This window comes from Schistocerca americana, chromosome 3 (assembly GCF_021461395.2).
Source record: "Schistocerca americana isolate TAMUIC-IGC-003095 chromosome 3, iqSchAmer2.1, whole genome shotgun sequence".
NCBI lineage: Eukaryota > Metazoa > Arthropoda > Insecta > Orthoptera > Acrididae > Schistocerca > Schistocerca americana.
The window spans coordinates 555,970,221-555,996,031 of NC_060121.1; the positions used below are offsets into that span (position 1 = coordinate 555,970,221).

Consider the following 25,811-nt stretch of genomic DNA (forward strand, 5'->3'; position numbering starts at 1 on the left):
CTTTGTACGTAGCAGATAAGACTCTGGGTAACAATATACTACAATAGTGTGTTATATGTAAGTTTTTCTTGGCTTTCTGGTCTGAATTGAAACAGTAATGTATAGGCTTTGTTTGGTCTTAATCACTGCTTGGTATTATAATTAGTGAGCCGATATAGTTAGTGCCAGTGTGTTTGACATTAAATAGCTGTGTGGGCTAATTGCAGGGATTATTTCTTGATTGGACACTATATGGGAAAACAACATGTACAGTTTTTCTTTAATCATTGTACAGAATGGTGTGCAGTATGCGTTTAATTTTCAGAAGACTTCCAGCAGAACTAAAAAGAAAAAGAAAGACTGAGTGATAAACACTAAGTGTCCAAACCCAAGTCGAAAGGTTTCCTTGTGACACACTCCACTATTCAGCACAGGAGTTCCTCTCGGTAGCTGAGAATTTCTGTTTGTAATGTTTTATTTCTGTGAATATTCTCTCAACCTTTTAAGTGTTCTATTAATCATTTAATTCTTCTGTTCATAAATCTTCTGATAGACATTCTGTTACCTATATACTAACTTTTCCATTATCAATCAGCTTCGGTTCGCATGGTCTACGAAACCTGATAAATAATGTAAGTTAAGATGGCATTGAATTGATTTGAATGTTCAGTTTAATAAGAACATTAAAAATACAAAATTAAGCACTTGTTTCCAAATTGATGATGGAATATTTTGTTACTATGAACTTTCTTGGTAGCAGCTCAGTTCCATTGTTTGTCAGTGTAAACCACACATGCCAGAGTTAGCTACGGTTATAGCAAATCGCAATATGTTAACTACAGAACACTTAAGATTAGACTACGTAGCGATCGTTGAATAGAGACTATGGACAAAAGGACAGCAATCGATTGCGAAATCCGTTGCGTTATTACAGCAGATATAGGTATTCGGTGTTAAAAATTACAGAATAGGAGAATAAAGAACAAATATAAGGTAATGAACAACGAATCGTAAGTGCAAACATAAGCACTACACAGTTACATGCAATATAACAAAGTCCAAAGTGTCACGCAGTAAACAATATTGCATGTTGGGGAACATACGGGAGTCTAACATGAACTCAAGCCGTTGCTTACGTAGTTGAACAGGAAAAATCTGTGATGTTAGTGATGTGAGGTGCCCTCCTTTGAGGCAGTTGAGAATAATTAAATAATAATAAAGTTACATTTTTAATTTTAAAAATGTACTGAGCATCAAAAATCACAATTAATGGTTAAAATAGAAACCAAATCACGTGTGTGGAGCCATATGTACAGCAGGCTCAGCAGCAGCAATCACAGGAGAGTACGTAATGTATTTTTGGATTACAAACTAATGGAAGAAGATCCATTTAAATTTCCATTCAACAGCGAAAAATAATGAACCGGAATATTAAAAATATAAGGGAATGAAGATAGTACAACAAAATATGCTGTAGCCTCTCTGGGTATAAATTAAAATCATACGGATCGCAAAAATACATTAGCGCCAGCTCTGAGCTTAAAGAATAAACATGTGAAACAAAACAGCATTGCAATGTCGAAAGATATGAAGCTACCTAGTGGCACATAAAAAAAATAACAAATAAGCAAAATAAAGGAATGTATCAGAGCTATGAAGTATGAACTATATTCAAACAAACTGGGACTTAGTGAGGCTGTCATATTCTACTCGTAATTTTTATTGTTCAACACATACATTCAATAATTTCACTATTAGTTAATTATTCACAGAATTTCAATAGAGAGCACCGTACATGTCTGACGTCACATTTCCTTCCTGTCAAATCTTGTAAACAACGGCTTCAGTTCAGCTGCTGTATATTCTACATAAACCAGTACTGTTTACTACGTGACACCATGGACTAATGTCACCCATTGATATATGGTGTGTAACGGTGTAGTGCTCATGTTTGCAGTTAAGATTTGTTCCTAATTCTCGTGTTTTGTAATTTTCCCCACTGAATAGGACCACGTAATAGTTAAAAACTAGATCTGTTTTAACAGACTGACGGATTTCAGCATCGATTGCTGTCCTTTTCTCCATTTTCTATATTTGAAATTATCATACGTCCGCATTCGGAATGGCCAACCGGTAATTACATACTTAAATTTAGTAAAAGCACATTACTTGTTGATTATGCTCGACTTCTGCTCTCCTCTCGATCTTTATGCTTGGCTATAGCACCGATAAAGCCTTATCCTTTGGCAAAATCACAATTTAACATCATGACGGTCAGGTGGAATAGAACGAACAGGGTTATAGTCTCTAAGTCTTATTGGGGCCCATGATGAGCGCACACGTAAGAGCACTGCTTGTTGCACCTAGATGACTATGTCAGTCGTCGAAATGTTGTGCGCTAAAGTGAAATCTTCTACCCGGTCGGTAGCTCGAAGATATAACAGCGGTTATGCTCGTGCTCTGCTGCTCGGGATGCTTGCAGAGATGCGGTGCGTCTTAACGGGGAATTCGTCCGTGATGTAGTAGGTGTAGAGGGTGTAGTAGAGGAAGACCAGAAAGAGGAAGGAGAAAGGGCAGACTGTGCGGGCGGCGGTGTCGATGCGCGAGAACTTCTCCTTGCCCTGTCGCATCTCGCGCGCCACGTCCTGCTCGTTGGGCAGCAGGCGGCAGCGCTTCGCGCCGCAGACGACGGCGTTGACGAGCCGCTCGCAGAGGTCGCAGAGGCGGCCGCCCAACTCGGCCAGCCACCCGCCCCGCCCCCAGTCCATGGCCTCCAGCTCGTCCTGCCACTCCAACTCATCGTCGTCTTCCCCCGTCAGCAGCACCTCGCGCCGCCGTCGGTACCGCAGCCCGTCGCTAACTGGAGACTCCTCCTCCACCAGGCCAGCCTCCACGTCCGTGTCCTCCTCTCGTCCTCCCGCGATGGCCTCCCGGACACTCTGGGTCAACTTCTCGTTGTAGGATTTGGCCATCGACCCTGCTGGACTAGAGACGGATCCTCCAACTTCCTGCTGAAGCACGTCATCGCCAGCGTCCACCCTCTCTGCAATCTTTGAGGAATCCGTCGGAAGTACTGCACTCGGGACAAGTGTTTTAATCTTGGGTTCCAATAGAGGCTTTGTGATAGGCGACGCAGTTTTCCTTGTATCTGCAATTATACTAGAGGCTATCGGAGGTTTCTCAGATTTCCAAGGAGGAGGCTTTGAAGCTGCTGTAGGTGAGGGTGTTGCTTTACCAATGTCTGCAATGGAACTCGCTGCTGTAGGCTGTTTCTCAGCCTTAGGCTCCAAGTAAGTTGGTTTCCAGATGGGTAACATCGTCGGCTTGCTTTTTGCATTTTCCGTAGGACGTTCGGATTCTGCCCTTTCTATCTTGACATTTGGCCCGAAGGGAAGAGGCTTTGGAGAGTATGACGGAACTCCTTCTTCAGTCCCCGTGGAGGCACCACTTGCTGGTTTCTCAGCAAAGTCTAGCTTTGGCCCAGCGATATCAGCCACGCTCCCGTACGGTGCTGTCGTACAGCCGAGCTTCCGCACTGCAGCGTACGGACGTCCTACGTCAGCAGACGTCGCTGGCCGAGAAGCTAGAGGCTCATCTACGGTGTCATAGTGGTGTTTGTTCTTGAGCAAATCTTTGCTATCGAAATTGTTGCGCTCTGAAGGTGTTTTACCAAGGGACGTCGTGACGTCTTTAAACATTGTTTCATCCTGCGTAGTCGGTACTTGAGCACTGCCGAGGGCATCTGCATCCTTCTTGGAGGTGGGTGCCACCTGTATGCACAGCTTGCCCTCAACAATGTCACCAGGAGGCCGTGAGTTCCGCCCCGTAGGTCGCCAGAGTTGCACCTGCTCTGTGATGTGTGTCACCAGCGCCGTGTCTTCGGCAGGGGCTGCCAAGGGTACCTCGGGCAGTTCATCCAGTACCGACTCAGCACCCAGTTTTGGCTTCGTTTCTGCCTTAGCTACTTCGAAGTCCACATCTGGTGGTTGCGCCGGCTTCCCCTTCACCAGCACTTGAGGCGGCTCCGTCCCTTCCGGCGTCTCCACCTGGATCTGCGGTGCGGCCGAGACTATTGGCGCGATCTTGTCGAGAAGTTTGTCTTCCTCCTGCCGGGATAACAGCAAAACACGCCTTAGTGGCAAAAAAAGTTCCAAGACAATTTATTCTTGGCATATCAGCTACATCAGCACAGCGTTTACGGTGGCGGCTTGAACTAACAATAGCAAACAAGAGATGTGCCTTCGGGGAGGAGGAGGAGGAGGAGGAGGAGGAGCAGGAGGAGATAAATGTTTAAACTCCCGTCAACAATGAGGTCATTAGAGATGGAGCGCAAGTTCTGATTAGGGAAGGATGGGGAGGGAAATCGGCAGTGCCCTTTCAAAGGAACCATCCCGGAATCCGCCTGAAGCAATTTGGGGAAATCACCGAAAACCTAAATCTGGATGTGCATTCGATCAGTCAGTTACGTGCAAGCAGTGTAACTGGTGGACATGCCGTTGTGGTAGGGCAACGTTGTTGTGTCATAAATCGCATTGGAGCAACATCTCTAAATCAAGCTCGCGGAGGTATGTTCCGTCTATGTAGCTAATTGAAGGCAGTTTGTTTATTGCGATACGCTTTTCACTTGTTTTATTTGTGAATCATTTTCAGTGGTCTGCAGTACATGTTTCTTTTTATACATATGAAAACGTATTATGTGATAGTTGCAATATGTTGCTATGTTACGCTTTGTCGTGTTTTGCTCTTATTTTTTTTTAGGTTAGAATCAACTTTTGTAGCACAAATTTTGTGATGTGAAATTATGGTTCGGTGTTACGATTTCCAGCGTTATTAATTCCTGCGCGTGGTCCTGGAGATGTATTCGTTAGTTTCCATGGTCCAGTTGGCCGCATATATCACTTGCACTTTCCATTTTGTGATCAACATGTCTATCTATAAAGAGAAACATGTATTGCAGGCCACTGAAGATGCTTCACAAATAGAAGAAGCAAAGCGCTTATGGCAATAAACAAAATGCTTTCAATTAATTGCATAGATGGAACATACACCCACGAATTTTAAGTAACTAAAGAAAGACGGAAAACAAAAAAAATGACGATACAAATCAAGTGTTCAAGCTATTCTCTACAATGTTTTGAAACGAGAAAAGTGTGTGCAAAGTTTGTCCCGCTTACCTTGACTGCCGAACAGAAATAACGATCCTGGACGCCAGCCACGACTTGATTGAAATGCAAAAATATTTTTCCAAACAAAATCATCACGTGTGACGAGACACTAACGACATAAAATACGTTCAAGCCAATGTGCTGTGCGAGCTGAACAACATCCCAAAGAAGGACTTTACTGAGAGTTTCACATAGTTGTCTAAACGTTCGATGCATTACACTCAACAGGAAGGACACTACATAGAACTCCTGAAGCATTAAAATTACTATCTTAAGCTTTGTCGAATTTTTTATTAATCCAGTCTCGAAACTGTTTGGACTGATTGTATTTACTGAAACCTGAAATTCTCCAGGTGTACAAAATGTTGAAACAAATTATGCGGTCTGTACATGTGGAAATATCGGCGATTGTCCAAGACTTCAGTCGGCTGTATTTATATCAGTTATTTGAACAACATACAGGGGGTAGTCGAAAATACTGAAACACCAAAAGCATAATCCATTAGCATGCATAATACCATGTTGGAACACCGCTGGTATTCAATACAGCTTCCAGTCGCTTCGGAATTGATAAATATAGGCCCTACTACTATTTGCCCTGAAAAATAGTGTTAAATCCAGGTAACAGTGATGGTGGTGGTCAGCCATGAAGAATCTTTCTCTCCAAAGGAGAACACGAAAGCTCAATAATATTGAGAGCTGGTGCCTGTGGTGTCCAGGAGAGATGCGACATTTTATTCTTGTGCTCACAACACCAGTCCTGGGCGATGTGAGCCTTGTGAACAGGGGCCCTGTCGTCTTGGAAGGCGGAATCAACGCTGGGAACGAACTTTGTACCACGGGATGAACCTGATCAGTCCAAATGTTAACATAATCCTTGATAGTAATCCGACCTTGCAGAGTAATAATGGGACCGATGGGATACTACGATATGACTGCTGAAATCATCTCTGAACCACCGCCAATGTTTCACTCTTGGGAAGTAAGCTCAGCCAGAAGCTGGAAACAGCATGAAACAAGACCCATCCGACCAAGTGACTCTCTTCCACTGCTTCGTGTTGTTTTGGTACTGACAGGGACCGTGAGTGCGAAATTCAGTTCTGTAGCGACTATTGCATCTGACGTCTTATTTTTAGTCACAATCCTTCTCAATGATCGTCTGCCACGATCACTCAATACACATTTTTGTCCGCTTCGTAACTTAGCGGGTGATGTTTCTCTGTTTTCCCTGTAAGAGATGTAAATCTTTGGTGCGGTGCCTCTTTACACACCAAACACTTTGGCTGCCTTGGTTACAGAAGCACCCAACATACGAGCACCAACGATCTGCACACATTCCAATTCACTTAGCTCCGACAAAATGCACTTACGCAGAACACTGTTTTGGCCACTGCTAACACTTGCAAAGTTTTGAGCACACTGAGAAGGTGCCGCTCGCGAACAAATGCAACAGCGTAACCCGCAGGCTTGCCTAGCGTCTGCATTTGTGTTTAACCACCCATTTCACGCGGTGTTTCCAAATTTTTGTCGAATCTTACATTTACGGCTAGCTAAATATTTCATTACTACTACAAAAAAGAAAATATGTGCGAAACGTGCTGTAAGCTCAAAGGAGCTATCGCGTTTGGATGTTTCCATGACCAAATCATGAACGAATTTGTCGGATTTGTTGCTGTACCGGTGCGCACCATCCAACGTGTCTACAAGGAATGGAGTTCTAGTCGCCGTCATGTAACTCGGTGTAACAACAGCGGTCGTAAAAAGACTATAACCGCCGAAAAACTAAACAAGGGCCAGTATAAAGGTATCTGAATTAGAATTGAACCCAAACGCCTCTACCGAGTAACGGAATTCGTGATGAAGTGAACGAACCTCCATCATGCTCGAGACAGAAATATCTTCCAAGGGGACCATCAGACCTCTTAATCACGGATTTTGATGAGTCTCGGGTGTGTTGCAGGGAGCTCAGGAGTTTTGTAGGGACCTGTCCTGAGTACACTGCTAGTGGCTTTTCAAGTAATAGCCCATAGATTCCGAGAAAATCGATGTTGAAGTTTTACCCGCACTTTTACACTGATTAGCCAAAACGTTATGACCACTGCGCACCGCGACGTTGAATGCAGCCTGGTGGCGCTGCTATCACGTGACGTGGTAACAAAAGTATGCAAGCGGAGCAGACACGGATGGGTTAACCCTAAAGAAGATATGGACTGCAAATGGGGAAATTCATAGCGACTTTGACAAGGGGCAGATTATTACACTACTGGCCATTAAAATTGCTACACCACGAAGATGACGTGCTACAGACGCGAAATTTATCCGACAGGAAGAAGATGCTGTGATATGCAAATGATTAGCTTTTCAGAGCATTTACACAAGGTTGGCGCCGGTGGCGACACCTACAACGTGCCGACATGAGGAAAGTTTTCAACCGATTTCTCATACACCAACAGCAGTTGACCGGCGTTGCCTGGTGAAACGTTGTTGTGATGCCTCGTGTAAAGAGGAGGAATGCGTACCATCACGTTTCCGACTTTGATAAAGGTCGGATTGTAGCATATCGCGATTGCGGTTTATCGTATCACGACATTGCTGCTCGCGTTGGCCGAGATCCAATGACTTAACAGAATATGGAATCGGTGGGTTCAGGAGGGTAATACGGAACACCGTGCTGGATCCCAACGGCCTCGTATCACTAGCAGTCAAGATGACAGGCATCTTATCCACATGGCTGTAACGGATCGTGCAGCCACGTCTCGGTCCCTGAGTCAACAGATGGGGACGTTCGCAAGACAACAACCATCTGCACGAACCATCTGCAGTTCGACGACTTTGCAGCAGCATGGACTATCAGCTCGGAGACCACGGCTGTGGTTACCCTTGACGCTGCATCACAGACAGGAGCGCCTGCGATGGTGTACTCAACGACGAACCTGGGTGCACGAATGGCAAAACGTCATTTTTTCGGATGAATCCAGGACCTGTTTACAGTATCATGATGGTCGCATCCGTGTTTGGCGACATCGAGGTGAACCTACATTGAAAGCGTGTATTCGTCATCGCCATACTGGCGTATCACCCTGCGTGATGGTATGGGGTGCCAATGGTTACACGTCTCGGTCACCCCTTGTTCGTATTGACGGCACTTTGAACAGTGGACGTTACATTTCAGATGTGTTACGACCCGTGGCTCTACCCTTCATTCGATCCCTGCGAAACCCTACATTTCAGCAGGATAATGCACGACCACATGCTGCAGGTCCTGTACGGGCCTATCTCGATACAGAAAATGTTCGACTGCTTTCCTGGCCAGCACATTCTCCAGATCTCTCACCAACTGAAAACGTCTGGTCAATGATGGCCGAGCAAGTGGCTCGGCACAATACGCCAGTCACTACTCTTGATGAACTGCGGTATCGTGTTGAAGTTCCACGGGCAGCTGTACCTGTACACGCCATCGAAGCTCTGTTTGACTCAATACCCAAGCCTATCAAGGCCGTTATTACAGCCAGAGGTGGTTGTTCTGGGTACTGATTTCTGGGTACTGATTTCTCAGGATCTATGCACCCAAACTGCGTGAGAATGTAATCACATGTCAGTTCTAGGATATTATATTTGTCCAATGAATACGCGTTTATCATGTGCATTTCTTCTTGGTGTAGCAATTTTAATGGCCAGTAGTGTACTAAGCCGAGCCTGTGAACGAGTATCTTGAAAATGGCGAAGCTGGTCGAATGTTCACGTGCTATTGTCCTGACCATCCACGGAAACAGATAGAAGGACAGTGAAACTACTATTAGGCGCTAAATGATTGGACGTCTACTACTCTACACAGAACGTGGGGTTCGGAGGCTTGTCTGCTCTATAACGTAGGACAGATGGTGACCTGAGGCATCTCTCCCAAAAGGGCACAGTGTTGGTGCGCGCACAAATGTTTCGGAGCACACCGTCCATTACACATTGTTGAACATGGAGCTCCGCAGCAGACCACCCCTAAATGTTCACATATTGACGACATCGTCATTTACGATTACAGTGTTCGCCGGACTATTGGGATTCGACGATTGATCAACGGAAACGTGCCGGCTCTTGAGATGAATCACATTTTTCTACGTTAGGTCGACTGTCGTCTCCACAAACGCCGTCATCGAGGTGAACGGCGGCTCGAAACGTGCGGCACGCCTCAGACACAGGCTGATGAGAGCATTTTTATGCTGTGGGATACATTCTCCTGCGCTTGCATGGGACCTGTGGTAGTAATCGAAAACATGGAAACAGCTGCGAACCAGTTGCATCCCTTCATGCTTGATGTCTTCCCCAACGGCAGTGTCATCTTTCAGCAGTATAATTGTCCGTGTCTCGGGGCCAGAACTGTGCAACAGTGGTTTGAGGAGCATTACAGTGAACTCACGTTGATGCCTCGGCCACCACTCACCCACTTGGGTCACTATCAAGAGCAATCAACGCGTCCGCAAATCACGGGTCGTTATTCGCGCGAATTACATGACATGTGCTTAGGTATCTAACGCCACATACGTTCACAAACCTAGCAACAAACTGTCGTATCCCTAATACGCAGAAAGAGTGCTGTATTTCGTTCCAAAGGCGCACAAACAAGCTATTAAGCAGGTAGTCAAATGTTTTGGCTCATCTGTGTTTACCCATAACGTTAGTGATGTAGCGGGAGAGCGTAGTGCATGGGCTGCAGTTCACGGCTACCGGTCTGGCAGTCGGACGTACAGGTCCAAACCCTGGTCGGGTACCTTCCTCTTTTATTTTCTTTTTTCCAATTGCGTAACACAAAATATCATTAAATAATATATGTCGTGCAAAACTACTAGGAAATAGTCGTTTTCGCCGTGTTCCTTGATTTCAGTAAGGCATTTGACACGGTGCCTCATTGCCATTTAATGAAAAAAATACGAGCTTACGGAGTATCGGAGCAGACCTGCGATTGGATTCAAGACTTTCTTGCAGATAGAACTCAACACGTCTCTGTCAACGGAACTAAATCGACAGCTGTAAAGGTAATATGCGGTGTAACGACAGTGAAGCGTGATAGGACCGTTGCTGTTTACAGTATATATATATATATATATATATATATATATATATATATATATATATAGTAGAAAGCTCGGATACTCTTTAAGGCTATTCGCAGATGATGCAGTTGTCTATACCATAGTAGCAACGCCAGAAGATAGTAAGAATATGCAGAACGACCTGCAGAGAAATTATGAATAGTGGCTGTGGCAGTTGACACTGAACGTATTTCGCATACATAGGAAAAGAAATCCACTACTATACAGCTACACTATTGATGACAAACAGCTGGAGACAGCGTCTGCCGCAAAATATCTAGGCGTAACTATCCAGAGCGACCTTAACTGGAATGACCATATCAAACAGATAGTGGGAAAAGCAGAAACCAGACTCAGATTCATAGGAAGAATCTTAAGGAAATGTAACTCACCTACGAAAGAAGTGGCTTACAAGGCGATTATTCGTCCGATTCTTGACTATTTTTCATCTTTCTGGGATCCCTATCAGGTAGGACTGATAGAGGAGATAGAGAAGATCCAACGAAGAGCGGCGCGTTTCGTCACGGGATCGTTTATCTGGATCGTTTATCTGGCGAGAGAGCGTTACGGAAATGCTAAACAAACTCCTCTGTCAGACGTTACAAAAGAGGCGTTGTGCATCACGGAGAGATTTACTATCGGAATTTCAGGACAGCACTTTTCAGGAGTCAGATAACATATTACTTCCGCCCCACATACATCTCACGTATTGACCACGAGGAGAAAATTCGAGAAATTGGAGCCAATACAGAGGCTTACTTCCCACGCACTATTTGCCAGTGGAACTGGGTTGGAGGGCTCAGATACTGGTACCGAAAGTACCCTCAGCCACACAACATTCGGTGGCTTGCGGAATATGATGTAGATGTAGATGTATAATTTCATTAATAAATTACAGCAAACTTTCTTTGAATGTGTATTGCGTATGTTGTAGAATAGATTACAGAATCGGCTTACTATCACTTGCAGTGCTAGAATAGAATTTCGGACGGTATTTGTCGTAGAAGCAACTGAAACAAAAATTCTTAGAGCACCGCAAACATTTCACGAAAGCTACTGTCTTGCAGGTACACGGATTTTTCAGAAGTGATACCGGAAAACAGGGTTCATTTCAACTCAAACAGATCGCTCTTTCTTCGATGAACGTCGTTACGAGCGATGTGTATTTGATCATTCCAGTGAAAACAGGTGCATTAATCTGATGCAGAATTACAGATGTGTTTTTATGGAATGTTCCCTGACAACGGTTTCTCTAATGGTGTTTGGAAAGGCGGGAGCATTTTTAATTTTTGTCGTGAAAAATTTAATCTGCGTATAAAAGTAAACATTACAGGGTTGCCAAATAATTACCGCCAGAGTGGTACCCGTGAACATAGCCGCTGCTCTACGCTCGCTTGGTCGACACACGAACAATGTTACATTTATACGGGGTGATTTTTTCCACCGTGTTCAAACTCTTGGGATTGATCGACGAGAGGATATGGAACAAAAAAATTGTATTGAACTTATCTCCACAAATTCATGGTTTCCATGATAGATACCATTTATTCAATCACGCTTTTGTTACAGAGATTGCGGTCTAGTACGCCCTGTACCGTGCAGCCACAGTTACAGTATGCGTGGTTTCCTCCCAGAGGGTCACGCCCTGGCGCCCTCTCCTGCCACAGTAATTGGTAATGTTGGGCCCGATTCACTCTCTTGCTCTCACCTTGCTGTGGATGTGATACAGCGTTGTAGACAATGATTCCATATCCGAATCGAGAGCTCGCCGGCATGGTGTTTACTTACAGAAAGGCAAATGGCAACGGGTGGCGAGCAGCAAGGTTGTTCAGGAAATATGCCCCGCCGACAACACCCACAGCATTCAATGTTTGCAACAGTATTACACCGTTTGTCTGAAATAGGGTAGTTTCAGGAAGCGGGAAATCATGAAGTAAGTACCCGAAATGTTCTCACACCAGGCTTGGAGGGAAATGTGATTGACACTGTGGAAGGCGATCGCCGTGATAGTATCAGGCATTTTGCCCGCCAGTTCAGGGTAAGCCAGACGACCGCGTGAAACATTCTCAAAGACAAATGTCAGTACCATTATCACTTACAGAGTGTGCATGGCTTACTAGCGACAGACTTTCCAAATCGGGAACAATTTTGTCACTGAAACTTCCTGGCAGATTAAAACTGTGTGCCCGACCGAGACTCGAACTCGGGACCTTTGCCTTTCACGGGCAAGTGCTCTACTATCTGAGCTACCGAATCACTACTCACGCCCGGTACTCACAGCTTTACTTCTGCCAGTATCTCGTCTCCTACCTTCCAAACTTTACAAAAGTTCTCCTGCACTACTGGCAGAAGTAAAGCTGTGAGTACCGGGCGTGAGTCGTGCTTCGGTAGCTCAGATGGTAGAGCACTTGACCGCGAAAGGCAAAGGTCCCGAGTTCGAGTCTCGGTCGGGCACACAGTTTTAATCTGCCAGGAAGTTTCATATCAGCGCACACTCCGCTGCAGAGTGAAAATCTCATTCTGGAATTTTGTCACTGGTTTCTTCACCAGGCAACCACGATTCTGGTATTTGTGTTATCCATACTATTCACAAATAAGGCCACCTTTACGCGGAGTGGTATCTTCAAATGCCACAAAAGTCATGAGTGAGACAGCATGCAGAGCCCCCCTGGTATGGTGACAGCGAATCATCAGCATCAGTGCAGGGGGAATGTGTGGGCCGGGATAACTGGCGACCGTATTCTGGGAGCAGTCTTCTTTCACGTCGCCTAACAGGCAGGAACTATCGGCGTTTCTTGCGAGTGACTTTATCTCCCCTGCTGTAAGAAGTACCATTGATGATTATAAGGGTTATGTGGCTGCTACATGATGGTGCTCCAGCCCATTCCGCCATTAACGGCCGGGCGCATCTCAGTAGTGTCTTCCCTGGTCGATGGCTCGGACGAGGGGATCCAACTGCATGGCCTACTCGTTCATCGGATCTCAGCCCGTGCGATTTCTGGTTATGGGGCCATTCCAAAAGTATCGTGTATGCAGAGCCTATTACAAATGTGGAGACACTGGAACAGCGTATTCATGCTGCCTTTGACACTGTCAGGATTCCGCCTGCCCGATGTGAACGTGTGAGACAGAACATGCTGTGGCACGTACACGCATGCGTTGAGGTACGGTAGAAACCATTTTCAATATATATTGTGACTGTGGTAGCAAGGTATAGCGCGTATTAGACCGTAGTCTCTGTAACAATATATGATTAAATAAATGGTCTCTAGCATGGAAACCACGCATTTCAGGACATACGTTCCTTAGACCTTTTTTTGTTCCGTATCCTCTCATCCATCAATCACTAAAGTTGCCCATGGTGGAAAAAATCACCCTATAGAAGATATGCATTAAACTTTAACATCGACTTCCCACCGACGGCTGTGGCCGAGATGTTCTAGGCGCTTCAGTCCGGAACCGCGCTGCTGCTACGATCGCAGGTTCAAATCCTGCCTCGGGGATGTATGTATGTGATGTCCTTAGGTTAGTTAGGTTTAAGTAGTTCTAAGTCTAGGGGACTGATGACCTAAGATGTTAAGTCCCATAGTGCTTAGAGCCATTTGAACCATCGACTTTCTCGGAAACTAGGGTCTGTCGCATGAAAAACCACTTTCCAGGTACTCACCACAGGACCATCGACAACATACCTGATACTCGTAATAATTCGTGATTAAGAGGTCTGATGGTACCATCAGTAGTGAAAAATTTCTTATAAAACTTGTGCTATTTTCTCGGGACAAACCGATGGAAGACTTTGGTCTCTGAAGGAAACATTTTGGACGAAGGAAATCTTGACTCCATTATGTGATCGTGTACTGATACTACGAATGACATGAGAAAACCTAAGTCCTCAACAAAACATCCAAGCCATGAACAACACTTCAGCAAATCGGTCTTAGAGATGCACGTTAAGTTAATCTTAGCACCGACGAATACAAGGGGCAGTCAAATGGAAACGAGGCTGAAGAGCTAAAGAAACTGGTACACCTCCCTAATATCGTGTAGGGCCCCGCGAACACGCAGAAGTGCCGCAGCACGACGTGGCATAGAGTCGACTAATGTCTGAAGTAGTGTTGGAGGGAACTGACACCATGAATCCTGCAGGGCTCTCCATAAATCCATAAGAGTACGAGGGGCTGGAAATCTCATCTGAACAGCATGTTCCAAGGGATCCCAGATACGCTCAATAATGTTCATGCCTGCGGAGTTTGGTGGACAGCTGAAGTGTTTAAACTCAGAAGGGTGTTCCTCGAGCCACTTTGTAGCAATTCTGGACATGAGGGGTGTCGCATCGTCCTGCTGGAATTGTCGAAGTCTGTCGGAATGAACAATGGACATGAATGAATGCAGGTGATCAGACAGGATGCTTACGTACATGTCACTTGTCAGAGTCGTATCTAGACGTATCAGGGGTCCCATATCATTCCAACTGCACAACTGCACATGCCCCACCAGAGCCTCCACCAGCTTGAACCGTCCCCTGCTGACACGCAGGGTCCGTGGATTCATGAGGTTGCCTCCATACCCGTACCCGTCCATCCGCTCGATACAATTTTAAATGGGATTCGCCCGAACAGGCAACATATTCCAGTCATCAATCGTCCAATGTCGGTGTTGACGGATCCTGGCGAGGCATGAACCTTTGTGTGGTGCAGTCGTCAAGGGTGCACGAGTGGGCCTTCGGCTCCGAAAGGCGATATGGATGATGTTTCGTTGAATGGTTCGCACGCTGACACTTGTTGGTGGCCCAGCACTTAAATCTGCGACGATTTGCGGATGGGTTGCACTTCTGTCCCGTTGAACCGTTCTCTTCAGCCGTCGAAGGGCCTGTTCTTGCAGGATCTTTTTTCGGCTTCAGCGATGTCGGAGATTTAATGTTTTACCGGGTTCCTGATATTCACGGTGATCTCGTGAAATGGTCGTACAGTTAAATCCCCACTTCATCGCTACCTCGGAGATGCTGTGACCCATCGCTCGTGTGCTGACTATAACACCACATTCAAACTCACTTAAATCTTGATAACCTGCCATTGTAGAAGCAGTAAACGATGTAAGACTGCGCCAGACACTCGTTGTCTTACATAGGCGTTGCCGACCCAGCGTCGTATTCTGCCTGTTTACAGATCTCTGTATTTGAATACCCATGCCTATACCAGTTTCTTTGGCGCCTCAGTGTAAAAAGTACGACGCGGACGTTGGTAGCGCCGATGGATATGTACAGAAGTGTCTTCTACTGGGAATCAGGAAGTAACATGCGAATTTTCACCGCTGAGCCGTTTGTCTGTTAGACGGACTCTAAATGGCGTCAAGAGTCGTTTGTGTGTCTGACTTCATTATAAAGAAAGATGAAAGAGGAACAGAGGGGTTTAGTGCGCTTTCTGATTGCGAAGGAGTGAAGTGAAATTCATGCCCTAATATCTGCTGTGTATGGCGGACGGTGTGACACGTGCGCGTGTGGTTGCGTGGAACAAACGATTTAGAGACGGTGGTGTGTCGCGAAAGACAGCAGTCGGCCAGGACAGGCCCATCTCGTCGTTATTCGTTGTGTCATTATGTTCGATTTCGTGGCAATGATATTGCCTCACGACCGTGATATAGTCCAGGACAGAAAGAAGCTCAGCCTTGGTCGTAATACCATCTGGCTTTTTTATTGCAGATCTAGATTTTAGATCTGCAATAAGAAAGACGGATGTTATTACAACCGTTGCCAACCTTCTTTCTGTCCTCCTTCTGTCATTGCTGTGGAGCATGTTGCCGTGAGGAAACACCGCTGGCGGAAGGTGGAAGACATTCGGCTCATGCTGGGTATGGCTCTTGTCATCACAACAGAGCATCTGAAGTTCCGGAAAATCTGCGCACAGTCGCTTCCCCACAGTCTGGCAGAGGAGCAGAAGCTGAATAAAAAATCGACAGCACTGCAGCACCTGGAAAGGTATCATGACAAAGAATATCATTTGCTGTCCCCTATTGTCTTAGGAGATGAAACATGGTGTCATCAAACGAGGAGGAGTGCTAGTTCTGCAAGGTTCGCAGCAGAGCTTCTCTTAAGTTTGGAAGGTAGGAGACGAGGTACTGGCAGAAGTAAAGCTGTGAGGACGGGGCGTGAGTCGTGCTTGGGTAGCTCAGTTGGTGTCTGCGTTCGGCAGGGCAGCAGTGCGCACCGCGCTCGGCCGTCCAGGCCCTGCGCGCGCGGAGTGTTTTGTTTACTTCCTCGTCACCGCGCTTCTCAGTCGAACACACTCTAATGGCCAACTCTTACAGGAAGAACACTCTTAAGTTCACCTTCTCAAATGAATACGCACGACCCAAAGCACTGGCCGTCGAACGCTTCCTACGCGAAGACGTGAAGATCCCGCGTGACGAACTCATCGTCATACACCTATCGATCATTAGCAGCGTCGTTTATGTTAAGATGACTTCCGACGCTGCCTGCAACGAGATCATTCAAAGGACGCGACATGGACTAAAATTTCGGCACTCCGACGGAAACGTCGGGCCTGTGGATGTCGACCACGCAGGACTTGGCCTTCGGACGATCCGTGTATTCGAACTGCCTTTCGAGGTGAATGAAGATGAAGTCATCGCGGCGCTAAGCCCGTTCGGAAAAGTACAGAGCCACGTAGCCGAGACATGGGCACAGTTTACGACATATCCGGTGCTTAATGGTGTGAGACAAGTCCGAATCGATCTCAAACGGCACGTTCCATCGTACATTTCTATCGGCGGCTTCCGTGCGGTGGTCATTTACGACGGACAACCTCGAACATGTTCCGGTTGTGGCAAAGAAGGCCACGTCCGTAATGAATGCCTGCAACGCCGCATCACACAACTTAGGCCCGACGATACGAACACCGACAGAACCACGACCACCCTTCCAGTCACCTATGCGGCGACACTGCACGTCCAGCCCTCACAAGGCGCCGTTCACGAGCGTCTCTCTGGTCCGATACACCCGGAGGCGTCCCAGCACCTTGACACCGGCGATGCCGCCCGTGAACATGTCCAACAGCCGGACACACCCATGCTAGAAGATCACAAGGATATCAGTGAGAGTGTTCTGGAGAATGAAGATCGCATCTTAGCACCCGCGGCTTTTGTACCGGAACGACGTGAATCTCTTCCTTCCTCAGACACCGAAACTCATTGCCGAAAGCAGAAGTCGCCCAAGCGACGAAAAAAACGCCACAAGACATCAGACTCGACCATTGAGCCTCCTCCGCAGGACGAAGAGATGCCACATCACTCCGACGGAGAACACGATAACACTTTCTCCCCTGCCACGGAGACGCGTCATCCACAAGACGGTGAACCGTCCAACAGCGATCGTGCGCAAGCCCCGCGCCCAGAAGCCATGGAACATAGCAAGCCTGTTGTCACCGACGCCATTGAGCCGACTCGGCCAGCGCTGCCACCTCTCGCCGATGTCAAACCTGTCGGACACCTTTCATGGGCGGATGACACGGATTTCCCACCTCCATCTGATGCGGAAATGAGATCTGTTTCTCCGTTAGAACAAAACTAAAATGGGGGAAGTTTCTACGGCGAATCCTGCGACTTCTATGGACTTCCAGCATCCACCACAACAATCTTCACCAGCTACGAACCTATCGGCAGCACGGATCTCCCATCAGGCGTACCGAATAGCTACTATCAATACTAATAGTATCGGCTCCCACGCTAAACTTCAACTCCTCCGTGACACACTAAGAGCAGCGGACATCGACATCGCCCTGTTACAAGAACTGAGGACAGCGACTTGGACTGGGTGTTATGGATATGAGACGTACGCCGCCCCTGCAGCTATGGAACACACAGGCGCAGCCATCCTCCTCCGAGAAGGAATTACAGTTTCCGATGTCGCATACCACCCAACAGCGCGAGGGGTGGCCATAACAGTTGAAGGACTCAAAATCATAAATCTCTACGCCCCATCGGGCACTGATAAACGGAGGGATCGCTCCCAGTTCTACGCAGAAGATATCACGCCTTTATTCCTCGGTCGATACGATCATCTCATCGTAGGTGGAGATTTCAACTGTGTTCTCGAGCGCACAGACCAATACCCCCATTTCACCACACGTCCGGAACTTCGCTTTCTCGTCCGCCGCCTTCGTCTCCTCGACACTTGGCGAGTGGTACACGGCGACCGCCCGGGGTATACACACATCACGAGCCACTCCGCCAGCCGACTTGATAGAATATACATCTCTAACGCTCTAAAATCAGTTCTCCTCGACGCGGAACGTTGGCTGTCTGCCTTTTCGGATCATGATATCTATATCTGTACCATGAACCTACGTCGACAATCTATATGGCGCAGTGCAGGACCTTGGAAACTCAATGTCGCGCAACTGCGGGACCCTGAATGTCGACAACAGGTCACCGACACGTGGCACACCTGTGTTCAACGCATTATGCGTTACGAGACCACACTGCAGTGGTGGTTGCTGTGCGCCAAACCGGCCATCCGACGCACATTGACACACTATGCAGAGCCAAAGCCAGGTGGAATCCCCTCACAACTAATTTTTACTACAGCGCTCTACGTGAACTCATGGATCATCCTCCATCCCCGGATCGCCTCAAAGAAGCTCAACGCATCAAGGCAAAGATTTTATCCTTGACCAGATGCCGTCTGGAGGAAGCCATTGTACGAGCCCGCAGCCAAGACAGGATTAATGGTGAAGAACCTTCTATGCATCATATTGTTCAAAATGTTCGTCGACACCGACAGGCTTTAATGACAACTTTAGACTTGCCTGATGGACGACGGCTGACTTCGCAAGCTACCATTGCGGATGCATTCTCAACGCACTATAGACTTTTCTATCAAGTAGTACCTGCCGGTGCAGAGGCCATTGCTGAGGTTGCCCATGAGACACTTGGTACTCTAAAAGCAGCAGCTGCAACCCTCCTGACTGCTGAAGTGACCACCGACGACGTCCAAGGCGCTGTGGCCAAAGGGTCTCTGAATCGATCTCCCGGCCCGGATGGTTTACCTCTCGAATTTTAGAGAACCTTCCAAGATTTGATGATGCCACGATGGAGGGACATGTACTGGGAACTTTTGTCCGGCGCGGCGAACCCGCCACCAATCTTCATGGAAGGCTTACTTGTACCAGTCCCGAAACCCGCAGGAGGAACACGACTCGACAGTTATCGGCCGATCACGTTACTCAATTCGGACTTCAAGATTTTCACACGCCTTCTAGCAGTGCGACTCAAACGTGTCTTACGGGACATTGTTTCCCACTAATAAACATCCTTAGGTGGCGATCGTAATATACAGACGGCCCTCAGTGAATATCGAGATGTGATCGCTGTGGCAACACACTCGCGACTGCCAGGCGCTTTAATCTCCATCGACTTCAAACAAGCGTTTGACCGCGTCAATCATGCATTCCTCAACGCAGTGATGGACCGAATGGCAATTCCTCCGACGTTCACGCAAGTGATTATGCGGCTCCTTTGTGGAGCAACGTCCAGACTTCTCGTCAACGGCAGACTTACAGAACCTATACGGATTGAACGCTCAGTGCGGCAGGGTTGCCCTTTGTCGACGGTGCTTTATGCCATTGCGATGGAACCACTCATTTGCGGATTACGGCGACGTTTGACAGGTATTCCACTCCGGGATCATATGTTCCGCTGCCGAGCTTACGCGGACGACTTGGCCCTCGTCGTACGTTCAGCGGCTGACGTACAAGCTGCGATGCAGTGGATTACCCGTTACAGTGCAGGGGCAGGGAGCGCTATGAACGTGGCAAAATCATGCGCCATGAAGATCGGCCGCGGCCTTCCCGCAGACAGCGTAGTTCCATTTCAACTGGTGGACACCCTTCGTTGTCTCGGATTGGTGTACATGCGAGACATTCGCCGCACCTCGGCGGTCAATTTTCGGGCGCTGCTGCAACGCATCCGGGCCAACATACAAAACCACATACTACGCCCGCTGAATATGTGCCAGAGAGTCACCTTCGTCAATACCCATCTGGCAGCTCGGATACTCCATATAGCGCAGATTCTGCCAACACTGCGACAATGGTGGCCAGGTTACAGGCGGCATGCGGCTATTTCATTTGTTCTGGACACATCTTCAAAGTCCAGTATGAAGCTTTCACCTTACCGAAGCGGGATGGTGGCCTCGATCTGGTTAATGTGAGAGCCAGGACTACGGCACTTTACACCAATACTATGCTCCGGTTATGGAAAAGCCAAAATGCTAGTTTTACTGGAATGTTGACCACCGAGCTCGCACCTGTTTCGAGACGCCCACCGACGTCTTTGGCACACATCCCACCTCCGATGTCACATATCGGCCGTTTCTTTTTGGAGTACAGCTACATATGCACCGAGCTCCCCAGGACCAGGAAGACGACCACCCGCGACATCTACCGCCTTCTCCGAAAGTCTCCACCCCGCAACCCCGTCGAAACACGTCACCCTCAGGTTTCATGGCCTACAGTTTGGAAAACGATCCACCAACCATATCACACCACTGACACCACCTCTATGTGGTACCTTCTCGTCAACGGCAAGTATACTACAAGACAGAAACTGCATCGCATCGCACTGGTGGACTCACCCCTGTGCCTCAAGTGCAATGTCGGAGATACAGATTTACATCGTTTTGAGTGTGGGCCAGCAGCAGCTGTCTGGACCCTTGTACAGAAGATTGTGGCTTTCTACCTCCGAGTACCCCCACATCACGTTTCTCCCACTATGATGATATATCCCGACACGACCTACTTTCCATCGGCTAAGTGGCACGCCATCACATGGATCAGTGGCATGGCTGTCAACTACCTCTTCCGGGACGACATCGTCGAGCCGGCGGACTTTTGGACACGCCTCCAAGTACATCACCACACCCTTCGCCGGCATCGACACTATCGGGCCACTTTCGCGAACTATTTACAGAGCATTTTCACCAACCCGCCTCAAAGCTGGAATCTCAACGAACCGTGCCAGCCAAGACTGGACGATCCCACGTTCCCCTTCAATGGTCAATGATAGAATGCATTTTGTTCTTCTGGCGCGCCGAAGTGGAGCATAGCGCGGAAAGTATTCCTATTTTATTTCACTTCTCTTTTCTCGTCCTCTTCTAAGTTTTTTTTCTCCTTACACATGTTTATCCTTTTCACACATAGCTCTCTATCTGGAGCCTATTTGTTTTCTTTCTCTTGTGCTCCCAAAAAAAAAAAAAAAAAAAAAAAAAAAAAATATATATATATATATATATATATATATATATATATATATATATATATATATATATGTATGTATGTATGTATATATATGCTGCTGATGGTGAGACTGTATACTCATTTATGTTAGCAAAAAACATACAAATACAAAAGAAGGCCGTTGCGGAAATATAGCTACCTTTTATGTTTTACGTTTTCAAAGGATATTGTGTTATTTTATGAAGAACGTCGTCTTTTATTTTCATACCCAAGAGGTTTTTATTTGTTTTCTTAAAAAAAAATTAGTAGACCACTTATAAAAAAAACTAAAAATATAAAAAAACAAAAAAAAGTTGGTAGAGCACTTGCCCGCGAAAGGCAAAGGTCCGGCACAGTTTTAATCTGCCAGGAAGTTTCATATTAGCGCACACTCCGCTGCAGAGTGAAAATCTCATTATGGTGTCATCAGTTTGAACCGGAGAAGAAGCATAAGAGCAAACAATGGAAGCACGAATTCACTCCAACCGAAAAATTCCAAAGCCTTGCACGTCGCCATAGGGAAAGTCACGATGACCTTTCACTTTAAATGTAAGGGCCCGCTTCTCATTGACCTTCTGGAACAATGGATAGCGGTACGTGGACCAGTTGCAAAAACTGAAGGGCGCCATCAAGTCTAAACGCCCAAGACTTTTGACGGACGGTATCATTCTGCTGTAGGTTAATGCCCGCCCACGTGTTGCCAAAATTGTTCCGATTAAGCTACAGATGATTTGATCGGAAAAGCTTATTCATTCTCCACACAGTACTGATCTCTCCCTTGTGAATTCCATATTTTTGGTGCCCTGACGAAAGACATTGGTGGCCGTCGATTTCCTTCTTGCACGCTTGGCAACCGCAAACGTTTTCCATGAATGAGATTTTCACTCTGCAGCGCTGATATGAAACTTCCTGGCAGATTAAAACTGTGTGCTCGACCGAGACTCGAACTCGGGACCTTTGCCTTTCGCGGGCAAGTGCTCTACCATCTGAGCTACCGAAGTACGACTCACGCCCGGTACTCACAGCTTTACTTCTGCCAGTATCTCGTCTCCTACCTTCCAAACTTTACAGAAGCTCTCCTGCGAACCTTGCAGAACTACCACTCCTGAAAGAAAGGATATAGCGGAGACATGGCTTAACCACAGCCTGGGGGATGTTTCCAGAATGAGATTTTCACTCTGCAGCGGAGTGTGCGCTGATATGAAACTTCCTGGCAGATTAAAACTGTGTGCGCCGATCGAGACTCGAACTCGGGACCTTTGCCTTTCGCGGGCAAGTGCTCTACCATCTGAGCTACCAAAGCACGACTCACGCCCGGTACTCACAGCTTTACTTCTGCCAGTATCTCGTCTCCTACCTTCCAAACTTTACAGAAGCTCTCCTGCGAACCTTGCAGAACTACCACTCCTGAAAGAAAGGATATAGCGGAGACATGGCTTGACCACAGCCTGAGGGATGTTTCCGGAATGAGATTTTTACTCTGCAGCGGAGGTGCGCTGATATGAAACTTCCTGGCAGTGTGCTCCCTGCCGCCGTTGGATAAGCAGCTGCAGCAGCAAGTCGTATACTCCTAGCTCACTCATTTGTTACATAGTTTAATTCTTAATTTCTTTGCGTGTTTTTGGTACTTGCATTGTTTAGTTGATAAATTTCGGGCGTGTTATAGTATTTGAGAGTTGTACCATCGCGTTTTAGTACCTGAATAGTGTAAATTCGCGTAGTCGTTTGTCTTCTGTTTTTGTTTTGAACGGCCAGTGTCGGTTGGTCACAGTTAGTGTGCTCCCTGCCGCCGTTGGATAAGCAGCTGCAGCAGCAAGTCGTATACTCTTAGCTCACTCATTTGTTACATAGTTTAATTCTTAAAAAAAAAATGGTTCAAATGGCTCTGAGCACTATGGGACTCAACTGCTGAGGTCATTAGTCCCCTAGAACTTAGAACTAGTTAAACCTAACTAACCTAAGGACATCACAAACATCCATGCCCGAGGCAGGATTCGAACCTGCGACCGTAGCGGTCTTGCGGTTCCAGACTGCAGCGCCTTTAACCGCACGGCCACTTCGGCCGGCTTTAATTCTTAAATTCTTTGCGTGTTTTTGGTACTTGCATTGTTTAATTTATAAATTTCGGGCGTATTATAGTATTTGAGAGTTGTACCATCGCGTTTTAGTACCTGAATAGTGTAAATTCGCGTAGTCTCCTTCCGCCGCCGAGCAGTGTCAGCAGTGCGCAAGTAGCAGGATTACTGCATTTACTAGGCAATCTTGTATTTTAATAACCGTTTAAATTTTGTCAATTTGTTTGCGCTCTCTGTAGATTAGTTCAGACGTTCTTTGCAAAACAGTTTTTAGCATGGATAGGGACTGCAACTGCTGTGTTCGGATGCAGGCTGAGTTGGGATCCCTTCGCTCCCAGCTTCAGGCAGTGTTGGCTTCTGTCACACAGCTTGAGGCTGTTGCCAGTGGGCATCACTGTGGGGGTCCGGATGGGGGTTTGTCGGGGACGGCCAGCTCGTCCCACGCATCCCCCGATCGGACTACGACTGTGGTTGCTCGGGATACTGCCCGCATTGAGGCTGATCCCTCACCTGTGGTAGAGTGGGAGGTCGTCTCAGGGTGTGGCAGGGGGCGAAAGACATTCCGGAGGGCTGAACGGAAGGCCTCTCCAGTTTGTCTGACGAACCGATTTCAGGCTCTGTCTCAGGCTGATACTGATCTTCGACCTGACATGGCTGCTTGCCCTGTTCCAGAGGTTGCCCCTCAGTCTGCGAGATCCGGGCGGTCGCAGAGGGTGGGCTTACTGATAGTTGGGAGCTCCAACGTCAGGCGCGTAATGGGGCCCCTTAGGGAAATGGCAGCAAGAGAGGGGAAGAAAACCAATGTGCACTCCGTGTGCATACCGGGGGGAGTCATTCCAGATGTGGAAAGGGTCCTTCCGGATGCCATGAAGGGTACAGGGTGCACCCATCTGCAGGTGGTCGCTCATGTCGGCACCAATGATGTGTGTCGCTATGGATCGGAGGAAATCCTCTCTGGCTTCCGGCGGCTATCTGATTTGGTGAAGACTGCCAGTCTCGCTAGCGGGATGAAAGCAGAGCTCACCATCTGCAGCATCGTCGACAGGACTGACTGCGGACCTTTGGTACAGAGCCGAGTGGAGGGTCTGAATCAGAGGCTGAGACGGTTCTGCGACCGTGTGGGCTGCAGATTCCTCGACTTGCGCCATAGGGTGGTGGGGTTTCGGGTTCCGCTGGATAGGTCAGGAGTCCACTACACGCAACAAGCGGCTACGCGGGTAGCAGGGGTTGTGTGGCGTGGGCTGGGCGGTTTTTTAGGTTAGATGGCCTTGGGCAAGTACAGAAAGGACAACAGCCTCAACGGGTGCGGGGCAAAGTCAGGACATGCGGGGACCAAGCAGCAATCGGTATTGTAATTGTCAACTGTCGAAGCTGCGTTGGTAAAGTACCAGAACTTCAAGCGCTGATAGAAAGCACCGAAGCTGAAATCGTTATAGGTACAGAAAGCTGGCTTAAGCCAGAGATAAGTTCTGCCGAAATTTTTACAAAGGTACAGACGGTGTTTAGAAAGGATAGATTGCATGCAACCGGTGGTGGAGTGTTCGTCGCTGTTAGTAGTAGTTTATCCTGTAGTGAAGTAGAAGTGGATAGTTCCTGTGAATTATTATGGGTGGAGGTTACACTCAACAACCGAGCTAGGTTAATAATTGGCTCCTTTTACCGACCTCCTGACTCAGCAGCATTAGTGGCAGAACAACTGAGAGAAAATTTGGAATACATTTCACATAAATTTTCTCAGCATGTTATAGTCTTAGGTGGAGATTTCAATTTACCAGATATAGACTGGGACACTCAGATGTTTAGGACGGGTGGTAGGGACAGAGCATCGAGTGACATTATACTGAGTGCACTATCCGAAAATTACCTCGAGCAATTAAACAGAGAACCGACTCGTGGAGATAACATCTTGGACCTACTGATAACAAACAGACCCGAACTTTTCGACTCTTTAAGCGCAGAACAGGGAATCAGTGATCATAAGGCCGTTGCAGCATCCCTGAATATGGAAGTTAATAGGAATATAAAAAAAGGGAGGAAGGTTTATCTGTTTAGCAAGAGTAATAGAAGGCAGATTTCAGACTACCAAACAGATCAAAACGAAAATTTCTGTTCCGACACTGACAATGTTGAGTGTTTATGGAAAAAGTTCAAGGCAATAGTAAAATGCGTTTTAGACAGGTACGTGCCGAGTAAAACTGTGAGGGACGGGAAAAACCCACCGTGGTACAACAACAAAGTTAG

At 47.1% G+C, this 25,811-nt stretch overlaps 1 protein-coding gene across 1 annotated transcript in view; it reads right to left on the reverse strand.

Annotated features, from left to right (window-relative positions):
* Positions 1 to 235: 235 nt before the first annotated feature.
* The window catches only part of LOC124606651, a 194,003-nt gene continuing 168,427 nt past the window's right edge, over positions 236 to 25,811 (reverse strand). The window contains exon 8 of the mRNA XM_047138653.1: positions 236 to 4,085. Coding sequence (XP_046994609.1) covers positions 2,427 to 4,085 — 1,659 coding nt within the window. The 3' untranslated portion in view covers positions 236 to 2,426. The remainder of the gene's footprint in view (positions 4,086 to 25,811) is intronic.